Raw genomic sequence first — 12,141 nt, forward strand, 5'->3', positions numbered from 1 at the left:
GCATCTGAGGTAAGAGTTTAAGAGGAGAAGCTCTCTGGCTCAGGTGAACCACAGGCACCTGGTTTGAAAGCCCAAACACACGTCAAACACATGGCAGAGATGTAGCTACTCAAACGAGGGGTGCTCCTTTTCATTCTCTCTTACAGTAACAGTTTCAGTTCTCATCAGCTGATAAGAAATAATCAGGTTTTTGCATTGACCATCTCAAAAAAGTGTTGCACCTCCAGGGTCCATACAGCCCATTGCAGCTACTTTGTTTTGCTTTTCTTCACACATATCTTCATAACACAGAAAACAAATGAGACTTACTTCAACATAAATAACTCCTCATCCTTAGTGACTTTACAACCTCATTTCTCCCTTAATACTGCAACTGCTCATAACTTTTCCTTCTCTCCTTTTCCTTCTCAAACACACACAGGGAGGATTTAATCATTAAAGAATCATTTTAATAATTCCAGATAGGAAAAAAATCAAAGGAAGAAACCACAGATTATGAAAATAGCTGATTCCACCATCTTAATCTTTCGTTGTTTAAATCTCACCAAGGGGTGTGCATGATTGACATCAAAATCATAAGAATCAAAACAAAGATTCTGTCTGCTGTAGAAAGTCAGCTTTACTGACAGAGATTGTGCATCTTTGCAAATATCAGGCACTTACAAAGATCATCGGTTTAATGGAACAAAGCAGAAGATGTGACTACAAGATGACTATAAGAGAACTGAAATATAAAGCCTTCCACTTCCAAGGTGCTGGTTTATGAAAAACAGGATCCGTGAAATGAAAAATGGCTCATTTTAAGACTACATTCTGTATGCAGGTTAATCAAAGGCTATGGTTCAACCAAAACAGCCTAAATTTTATGTATGTCCTTGTACTCATCAATTTAGTTAAAGGGGACAGATGCAGATTACCAAGTCCCTTCTCAATGTTACTGCTGTTTGGACCAGCTTGCATTTGAGTGCTCTCTTCCACAGCTCTTCTCACTGTTCTCGTGAGAAACCAAGTGAAAATTTTCTAAGGTCACTTTCGTGGAGGTGAAAAAAAACTGAGGTCCACTCAGCATTCGCAGTGAGTCTGTTCGGACTAAAATGATATTTATACCAACAACAAGTGATAAAACCAGCTGGAAGTGTCTAGTCTATTCGGAACTCTGATGTGAATGTTGTCTTCCAGGTGAGCTCAATTTCACAGTCCAAAGCAAATTCTAAATCTATAGCTTTTATTTTTTAAGAGAATTTCAGTATTCAACTCTGGCGGATTTAAAATTAACACTAAGGCTTCAAAAATGGGAAGTATGGTTTGAGGGAAAGAGAAACAAAGCAGGGGAAAGATAAGGAAATGCTTGAGTCATTCTAGATGGTTCTATAGATGGTTCAATTTGTCTCTAAGATGGAGTCGGGAGTCATACTTTTCATACTGTGTGGTTGCATTGATAATAGGTTTGTCTACAAATTCTATCTCGCACGCCGAGGTGCTGCAAGGAGAATGCTCCAGCTCCAACACTGTTATGTTATTGGGCACTGATGAAACAAGTATATTCCTTGGAACAAAAAGCGTCAACTGAGGACCACGAGCTGGCCAGTAGCGACCCAGATTAAAGCCATTGATCCAAATTTGCCCCTGTTGAGAAAGAAGAAATAATGACATTTTAATGATTTGACAGAGATCAAAGGATGAAATAGCTTTAAGCATAACACTCTTCACATAATAATTGAATTTCCTCCATCTTTCAGTTTGATGTAACACAAGGGTAGAAAATCTGTCCAAGAGAATTGCCAATGATAGTCAAAAGAATCTAAATTCCCCGATGAGTTAAAGCTATAATTAGTATTTAAAAAGAAAGTGGTTAAATACTGCAGAAGCTTCAAAATATTACAATACTTAGGAAAATGAAATTGTAAGTTCCTGGCGCTAAATTTTGCACCAAGTTTAAGACTGAAGCAAACCTGAAAACTGTATTTGCTAGGAGCTGATTGTTAAAAGGAGAAAGAACTCACAATTGGAAAACGCAGATCCTAATTCTGCCTTGGCTCTCTGCACAAGTGTAAAACTACACTACCTTGGTAGCCCCTTCCTGTTCCATGATTCCATTAAAAAGGTACAGCTTGTCTAGGCACATGAAATTCAGATGTCTATTATACTCGTAATAGCTTAGTCAACAAAAGAACTTGTGAAATCACACAGCAAGAGAGTACTGTATTTTGTTGTAGTTACTTTCAACCATTAAAATCTTTGGGGGTCTGCTAGCACTAATTTGAGTTCAATTAAATTGTGGTTCATGTGGCATACAAATTCTTTAGATTACTTTTTACAGTGGAGGTGGCAAGAACCCCCAGTTTAGAATACTGTTCTAACATTATAAATACTGTAAGTTCAAAAGATAAAACAAAATTAGGCAAGGGGAAAAAAAATCAAAATAGTCACTTATACACCACAAAACAGACACATTGAATTGCCACAAATGCAGATTCTCCCAAAAGTCTGTGAATTGATGAGTTGCAGAATGTTTAGTAGAACTGTAAATGGACTCCTACTGAGTTACATTGAATCTTGGTTCATTACACAAGACAGAAAGGAGGAAATACAGCTGATTTGGACACATAATTTGCTTTTACTCTTAAGTGTCCTTTCACCACATGAGACAAGAGTCCAGTGGGTAAGAAAAAGGAAGGGAACAGATAACAGCGTCTGTGTCTTCCTTCTTGCTTTGGCCTTTGGTAACCAGAACATAGAGGAAAAATAAACTAATTCAAGGCATTGATGTAAACTTACAAAAATAATAAAATAGTCTGAATCAAGTAAGGACTTTTCATGCACTTGATGATTTCTAAAATCATCTGGGATAGCTGAAATCAGAACAATATTTTTAAAGGATTTATAGAAATGCAATTGGAATATAGTGAGTATTGCTGTTCAAGCTGTTTCAGAGGTATTTTTCCTGTGTTTTCTTTTCCACACATTTATGAACACAAATTTTATGAAACTCACAAGAGAAATTTTGTAACAAGTTGGTACATTTGCAAATGAGATCCTATCTTGCACAGTTCTACCAAGGTGTTAATCAACTTTGACCTCAAACTTTTCTCTCTCTCTCTTTTTTTTTTTTTTTTTTTTTAAATCAAGTTTATCTTGCTTTGTGGCTTGGTTTTGCTGTATTAAGAGGCAAGAGAAGCGCTATTTATTCAAGCTCGCTACTCTGGTTCTGTAGCAGTTTTAGAACATACGACATTAATGCAACCTCCCCACACACGAGATGACTTAGTGAGTATGCCCACCAGACAGCAGCCTGCCTACTACAGAGAGTGACTGTAACCCCGTGGGAAGTAGGAGTTTACTGTAGAAATCAAGTGCATTAGAGTTCTTATGCAGGAGGTGTGATCAGACAGGTCTCTGTTCCTGATCTTAATCAGTCATTGGTTGTAACTCATTTTTCCGGTTAAGCTATGAACTTCTTCAAACTGTCCTTACTAACGCGGCAGTATCTAAAAACTGCACACCTTTCTATGCCCTAAACCAGCAAATCATGATACTATACACATTATCAATAAATATGCCCTAGACAAAGTACAGGAGAGGGGATCCCTATCTTAGGTAACAGGATTTCCTTCAGCAGGGTCAGCAACTACAACCCATGATTCCACAGAAATCAAGAACAGTCCTGGCTCCAAATTCTCTTTTCTGTTGAAGAAAAAGTCCAATAAATCTAACCAGACATTCAGGAGCACATACGCTTACGGGCATCATGCTTCCTCAAACGCTAGTGAAGGAAGTTTTATTAATAGTGAAGAGTTTAAAAACCACTGAAGGCAAGCAAGCTACAACACAGGTCATGACTGTTAATGCCGCACCCTTCATCCAGCAGGCCATATTCCTTGTCTTAATATGCAAAGGCAGGATCACTATTAGAACCATATGTTGTCTTGGTTACAAGTCGTTTCCATGGTTTTCCAACTACTCAAACAGGTGGGTTTTAACCCCTATTAAAAGTCCCTCTTCACACCTTGGCATCAGCAATTTATACAGTGCTACTCAAGGATTTAAGGCCCAGATCCAGTGGGCACTCGTGTAGAATTTAAAGCCTTATGGCCTTCTGCCTTAAAGGCAGTTGCTCATTGGTGAAGTTATCTGGAAGTCTCAATTTCCACACCCAGCACCACCTCAATCTTATTACTCCTGGATATCTTATTTAAAACTCTGGTCCAATCCATATAAAGCTTGAAGGATCAATTCAACAGCCCTACTTACTGTTTGCCTGGGATCTCGTCGCCTTGACTGCTTTAAAGGGTATACAAACTACACAAAACAGGTTTCTACGCTCAATAGATCAGAGGAAAAATTCCCACAAATACACAAGAACTCTTGGACTCATTTGCCATATTAAATATGAATTTGCCAACAGGCAGGTATGGTCATCCCACTTCCTGAAGAAGACTTAAAATTCATTTGGGTTAATTCATTTTAATTTGGGTCACAGAACTTACTGCAAAGTCTCAGATTCCAGTTCCTGTGCAAAGAACTATTTTTGGATTTTATTCAGTGACTGTGTGAGATATGCACGCATATAGGAACAGGGACTAAGTCAGACTTCCTCATTCAAGCCTGTTGCCAGCAATACTAAGTGCCTGAAATGAATCATGGTCTCCTGCACATTGGAAAGTTTTTCACCACTACAACACTGTAGATAGATCACTAGCAACTCCTTCTCCTAATCTCTTTTAATAGCAGTAAAATAATTGTTTCAGAAAGTAATAACTCTGCTACCTAACACTATCACAAGCACTTCCCTGAAGCCTGGACTTAAATGCTTAGGCCTCCAAGGGGATGCCTGTCTATGCTTTGTAAGAGGATCCACAGTTCCTCACACAACACTGAAAATATGTTCTTAGTTACTTTCAATCAATCAATTTAACGAGGAAAGTGTCACGTAGCATCTCACTTCCTCCAGAATAATTGTTTTAGCTCAAGGCAATTATCCACTGCCTCCCTCCAAAAAGCTGCTTCTGCTCCACATCTGTCCTGATTTCAGCTGGAATAGTTAATTTTCTTCCTAGTAGCTGGTATAGTGCTGTGTTTTGAATTTAGAATGGGAATAAGGTTGATAATACACATGTTTTAGTTGATGCTCAGTATTCAGCGACTTTTAAGCTTCTCATGCCATGCCAGGTACACAAGAAGCTGGGAGGGGGCAGAGCTGGAGAGCTGACGCAAACTGGCCAAAGGGATATTCCATACCATATGACATCATGCTCAGTATATATTTTAGGGGAAGCTGGCCAGGGAACTGCTGCTTGGGGACTGGCTGTGTGGCAGTTGGTGGGTGGTGAGCAATTGCATTGTCCATCACTTGTTTTATGCATTCCGTTATTATTATTGTTGTTGTTTTAACATTATTTTCCCTTTCTGTCCTATTAAGCTGTCTGTATCTAAACTCACAAGGCTGGTGGTTTGTTTTTTTTTGTTTTTGTTTTTGTTTTTCTGATTCTCTCCCCCATCCTATGGGACAGGGGGTAAGCAAACAGCTGTGTGTGGTGTTTAGCTGCTTGCCGGGTTAAACCACAACATCTCAAGACAAAGAAAAACCAAGAAACAACACAACTCATTGCAGCGTTTCTAAATAGCCTGACAGTTCATCTTTCTCACTGTTGAAAAACCAGGTTTTTCTCTGTGTGATTCTCCACTTTCTAGACTAAAATTATGTATCTTTTGAATGTTTCCCTTCTCTTAATGGTTTATCTCCAAATTTACTTAAACCAAGGAATCCATTTCCTAGTCGTTTAAATATATTTGAGACACCCCACCACTACAACCACTACAAGAGAAGTTGACTTTGATTGTCCATAGAGATTTCAGTAGCTTTCTGAGTGGACTTTAAGTTTTTACAGCAAAAAGTTGTACCTTTGTCCAGTCAGGAAACTTGACATAGGTGTCTTGAGGCAAGTCTGGAATCCCTCCAGGAATTGAAAGTCTACCAGTGTAAAAAGTAGGCACTTCATAACTCAGTGGATTGCCAACAAATCTCTTTGGTTGGTCAAGGTGGCCACGGTTCACTGCTCCATCTATGTCTAGAGGATAAATTTCCCATTCAACAAGCGTATCTTGATCAAGAGTTAAATTTGAAACTAGACCCTAGGAGGAGGAAAAAACAAAACAAAACACCAAAACATAACAAAATTAGCTTCAAGTTATTGATTTTTTTGGCTACAACTATAAATCAGTCAGGAATAAAAACTGAATCAAAGCACTTGCAACAGCTGTCAATCTGTGTATGAAAAAAACCAAGCACCTGGTCTTCAAGTGATAAGCTTTGCCTAAGAATAAAGGCTTTCATTTACTCTCTGTGAAGATCTGTTCCTCTTCAAAGTATTCAGTTTTCACTGATGCCCAAGATTTTTTTTTTTCCAAACTTTTTTCCTGTAACTGTGAAAATTTCTGGTTTGCTCAAACATGAACACAATTCCAAAACCCAAGGCTTAATAAAAACGGGGGAAAGTGTCAACTATTTTAAATTTGAGATACCATCAGGAGATTGGGTAACAATGAGTCACTAACCCAAGATAACCACCTGCACAACAGCAGAGAAAACAATATTGACTTCCTACAAATCTTCTACAGCTAACATACAGTATCACAAAATCAAGACACATGCTTTGTGACCCTGATTCAGTAAAATACATCAAGTTTACAGTCAGCTTCAAGCCCACAGAGTCTTGTTTCATTTCTATGAACCACGCGTGCAGCACACCAGGGTATCCGTGCAATGAATGCAAAAGCAAGTTAAGGTAATAATTTAAGAAGGGTGAAAAGAACATTAAGTTACCCTAGCACACATCCTAACTGTGTTAGGATAACAGTTTCTAAAGTTGTGTTTCAGTGTAATGCAAGGGGTTGATTTTAAACCAATGCAGCTACATCCATATAACTGCTTGAATAGATCCTGCGTAGAAGCTGCTTTGCAGTGCAGCTTAAGTTCTATTGCAAACATCACATGTCAAAGAGGAACAAGCAAAACTACATTTTCTATGGCCTTGGAGGGCTGATATTATGTCGTGCGTCTGTTCTGATGCCTAATAAGCATTGGCACTGACTCCACAAGCCTCATCATCAGTACAAGCACTAATCGGCTTTCTCTTCCTTTACCAAGATGCCCACTTTACAAAACAGGAACTTATTTTTCTTCTGTCAAAATAAAATATCTGTACAGAGTTAAGCAGCAAAAGTTTTCTACTCAACCTAGACTTAACTCTGTCTAGCAATCAACTGAAGTGATGCAACATAACTTTAGCCTAAAATTTCTAACCTGTCTCCCTAAAACCATATTTAGGCAATACGAATGGTGTGATCTTTCAAATGAGATAAAGTGCCTACTAAGCATTCTTAGTTTGGTGTGCATACTGGTGCAGATATGGATATAAATCTTCCAAGTAAAATAAAGATACAGGTGGCAGTGAGCATGTGAAAAAGCAGAGAGAGAAAAAGCAAAAAACCAAAAAACAACAAACAAAAAAACCAACAGAAACCACACTCTTCCTTCCTTTGTGTCCTTCATCAACAAGACTTAGATCAGCAGGATGTTTTAAAACCAAAACTCTTTTAAGATTCCTTCCCACAAGCTAGAAGCTAGTTCCATTTCAAGCTCAAAAAAAGTGACAAAAACCAGCCAAACGAAACCCAGAAAAGCTACCCCATTTGCTTTAAAATGGAAGGCTGCACAAGGTAGGAACCTCTTCCCCTGAAGTTATTTTTGAAAGCACAAAATATCTAAAACCCAAGGTATAATTATACCCAGTTTTCCAAATCAACACAAAGAACAGCTTAAAGGAGGAATTCTATGGGGAGAAGTATTACGCATATTCCAAATCTACCTGAGAAAGGCTGCCTTTTTACACAGAAGGATCCTGCTTTTAGAGGATTATCCTCACACTGCACATGTCTACTAAACTTGCTTTCACACTTTTAAAAGGCTGAAACCCTCAACTAAGTGTGAATTTCAGCTAACCACAGCAACACTGAGCAGCTCCCTAATTCAACCTCTAACCCTCTACTCTGGTATCTTAATTTAGCACTAAGCACAGAGATTTCCTTATCACCTGGCCTATTATTAAATAAACAAAACACAACATTTCTGCTGCCTCAACATGAAGGCAAAACACTGGGGAAAAAGTTGCCCTCTCTTGCCACTCACATAAAGGCAAGGTGCCTTGAAAAGACAGCATGAACAGACTTGGCATTATGGCAACTCACTGAATTTATATGTCACTAGCACAGAAAAGCCTCTGTTGCTGACACTTTTAATTCAGAGGCTTTCACACATCTCAATAGTTCCCACATATATCTAGTGGGTTTTGGTTAGTATTTAAAGAACTGCATGCTTTCCAAAATGTAAGGGAGGGAAACTGCTTTCTTATATCATGAAAGCCGGCAGTCTACCAGCTTAGCAAATGCTGAGAGTTATATTGTTTTGCCCTGACTACTGTCTTAGCGTAACTGGAGATACACCTAGAAGTCCTTGCCACAACGCACTTAAGGATAAGACAACTGGTCAACTAGATTCCTTTAAAACAAGTCTCAGCTTCAATTATTCTACGCTGCTTATAACCAACATATCCTTCAATTACGCAAACAGGACCATCCTTCTCATGGTAGTAAAATGCAAGTGTGAGAATAGGAGTTTCTGCCTACTGACGATCTTGCATGTCTCTTCAGAATCTGTTTTATGACTGAACTAGATTCTCTTAACAGGCCCAAAGTTGACCAGAGTTTGTGGTCTCATCAGCCAAGCTAGTAAAGATGCATCCACACTTTACTTTTTTCCCCTACCCTAAAAATCCTACCTCACAGCATACATGCCTCTCTTGCCTGTATTGTTTATCTTTCTCCAACTATTGCATCAAAACTAACTGAGAAACACTTTGGACAAGTCTTAATTCTGCTCTGAGACACCTGTCACACACAGAATTTAGACTGAGAGGAAAAAGAAGCTTCTGATTTACCTTGCATCACCTTAGCAACAAAAGACACCACAATCATCAGACAGCTATTAATCTGGACAGTCATTAAACACCTCACAAGCTTTCTGAACACCACCAAATCAATTTAGGCCAACTCAAATCTACTAGGGGGTGTTTAAGAGATTCTTGCATTCAGGGAGCTGCAAATCTCTAATTGTAAAGCTTTGTCACTACTTCATTATCACTTGCAACCCAGTAATATCAAAAACTAAAAAAATAGCATGCTGTGGCACTGAACACAGCAAAAACACAAGACAAGACCAGCCTCTATGATATTTCTCTCTTCAGCAAATATCCCATAAAGTCTAAAACCAGGAAAATTTCCTTTTTGTCCCTGGTCCTCTTACTGGTATGTTAGCAGTATCGCCACTGTATCAAGTTTACGTGGCAAGGTTTTGGTAACGCAGGGGCAGCAGGGTTGGCTTTTGTGAGAAGATGCGAGAAACCACTCCCATGGCACACAGAATCAGTTCCAGCCGGCTCCAAGATGGACCCACCGCTGGCCAAAGCTGAGCCCATCAGTGACACTGGTAGGACCTCTGTGATAACATATATCAGAAAGGGTAAAAAAAACCACTGCATAGCAGCTGTGAGAGAGGAGAGAGAAAATGGGAGAGAAGCAGCCCTGAGCACCAAGGTCAGTGAAGGGGGGGCAGGAGGTGCTCCAAGTGCCAGAGCAGACCTGTGGTGCAGACTATGGTGAGGCTGGCATCCCCCTGTAGAGTGTGGAGGTCCATGGTAGAGCAGATACCCACCTGCAGCCCTTGGAGGATGCCATGCCAGAGCAGGTAGATGTGCCCTGAATGAAGCTGCAACCTCTGGAGCGCCCATACAGGAGCAGTCTCTTGGCAGGAGCTGTGACTTTTTGGGGGACCCACACTGGAGCAGTCTGTTCCTCAACGACTGCACCTCTGGTAAAGGACCCACGCTGGAGTAGTTCTTGAAGAACTGCAGCTCATGGGAAGGACCCGTGTTGGAGAAGTTCATGAAGGACTGTCTCCTGTGGGTGGGATGCCATGCTGGAGCAGGCAAGAGTGTGAAGGGAAAGAAGCATCTGAGACAAAGTGTTATTAACTGACCCCATCCTCCTTCCTCATCTCCCTATGCTGCTTGGGGGAAGAAGGCAGAAGAGTGAGGAGTGCAGCTGAGCCCACGAAGAATGGAGAGGTAATGAGAAGGTGTTTTAAAGACATGTTCTTGTTTCTCATTATCCTACTCTGTTTAATTGGCAATAAATTAAATCAGTTTCCCCAAGTAGAGTTTGTTTAGCCTATGACAGTAACTGCTGAGTGATCTCCTTGTCCTTATCTTAACCCATGAGCTTTTTGTTGTATTTTCTCCCCATCCTGTTGATGAAGGAAGAGTGACAGAGTGGCTTGGTAAACACCTGGTAGCCAGCTAAGGGCAACCCACCACAGCCACGAATGCACGGAGGTGACAGACCCAAAGTGCAGCATGGACCCAGAAGCATTCGCAAGCTTTATGATCATTATCTCTAGCACCTGATCAGTCCAAATATGAACTGCCAATTTTACACAGTAAAGTGCTCGTGAGACAGCCTTTCCAAGCCACACCAAAAATATTGCAAGGGTATGCTGCTAACAAATGAAATAGGACATGGAAAGAGATTAAAAAAGTGTACATATATACACACACATACAGACACAACTACAACTCCAGGACTCACAGTTCTCAAAGTATGATCAAGTTCTCAACTGATTTCCAAGTCATTTTTGGAGTTTATCCAAACAGCTTCACACATTTCAAATGTTAGCTACAGGCTCAACTCAACCTGAAAGTCTTGTGGGCAACACTTTGGCTGACAACATAAGTGAACCAACAAAAACTATTTAAAAGATGTCTGTCAGTTCTAATCCTACTTCAATTTCAGAGGCTGGATGGGGCTCTGAGCAACCTGCTCTAGTTGAAGATGTCCCTGCTCATTGCAGGGAGGTTGGACTACATGACTTTTAATGGTTCCTTCCAACCCAAAGTATTCTATGATTCAGTGACAGGAAAAACACAAATGAAACCTATTGAGTAGTTAAATTTTGAGGTAAAGTTACAGCTGTGTAATTCTGAGCCTTTTGCTTTTTCTAATATACTACTTCCTTTTTTAACCTGTGGAAAAGAGGAAAAGCCACCACAATCCAGTAACACAATTGATTTTACTTACCTTAAAGTCATTATTGTATCTACCAAAGTTGACTCGGCCCATATTCTCTACCAAGATGTCCAGATTTGCTCCAGCCTTCCCAGTTATATTTATCATAAGCGATTTGTCCCTTTCAAGGACACCCTGAGGAATCTGTATGAATGACACCAAGAGGAAGAAGAAAACCATTGAAAAAGAACACAACCCTGTTATTTGTCTCTTAAACTTGCAATGAAGAAAAGGGACAGGACAAAGGAAACAAACAAGAAAAGTTAAAAAGAAGTTTTCCTTTCCTCCTCTTGCATGCAAGCACACACAGATACAAAAAGCCGCTATGTCAATATTCACACTGTAGTACATCAATTGGATGTGCTACTACACAGCATTTATCTGACACCATCTCTTTTCTTAGCTGAATTCAACTAACTCCAACTGTTAGAAGATGCACCTGACTCACAAAAAGCAAGTTCCCAAATTTAGTCTAGTGACTGAAAAGATTCTGGCAAGATCAGTGATTAAAATGAGCTTCATTGTCCAATTAAGTTTGCATCAATATTTGGCTTTATTTATTTCCACTCCCACAACATAAGGAAAGAAGAGGTTGACCTGGACACAAGGTGATGAAAGTCAGCACAGGTCAAAGAATAATTAAAAGATAGGCTATCAAAGTATATGAATTTATATTAATTCTCATTAAGCAGGAACAAAACCCTGCTTAAGGGAAAAAAAGGCAAAGTTCACATCCTGCAAAATAAACTTTTTTTTTTTAAACTTGTGGTCAGAAGCCAGTTTCATAAGGTAAGACACAGGCTCAGGTTTCCATTTCCCCCTACCCTCAAAGGAAAAAAAAGTAAAAAAAATAAATAATATGGAAATACTGTAGAAAGCCACCAAGCATATATCCCATTAATGTATTTCATCAACCTGCAAGTAAACCCCTTCTTGTAGTTTGTTTGTTGTTTGGTTGGTTTG

The 12,141-nt window shown here is 39.5% G+C and overlaps 1 protein-coding gene across 2 annotated transcripts in view; it reads right to left on the bottom strand.

The window, feature by feature from the left end:
• Positions 1-427: 427 nt before the first annotated feature.
• GLB1 (galactosidase beta 1) overlaps positions 428-12,141 on the bottom strand; it is a 48,436-nt gene continuing 36,722 nt past the window's right edge. For both annotated transcript variants that reach the window (XM_065055137.1, XM_065055138.1), the window contains exons 14-16: positions 11,191-11,322; positions 5,902-6,132; positions 428-1,626 (exon numbers count right to left, since the gene is read on the bottom strand). In XM_065055137.1, coding sequence (XP_064911209.1) covers positions 1,369-1,626; positions 5,902-6,132; positions 11,191-11,322 — 621 coding nt within the window. In that variant the 3' untranslated portion in view covers positions 428-1,368. The remainder of the gene's footprint in view (positions 1,627-5,901; positions 6,133-11,190; positions 11,323-12,141) is intronic.

The sequence above is a fragment of the Columba livia genome, chromosome 2, assembly GCF_036013475.1.
Source record: "Columba livia isolate bColLiv1 breed racing homer chromosome 2, bColLiv1.pat.W.v2, whole genome shotgun sequence".
Classification (NCBI taxonomy): Eukaryota; Metazoa; Chordata; class Aves; order Columbiformes; family Columbidae; genus Columba; species Columba livia.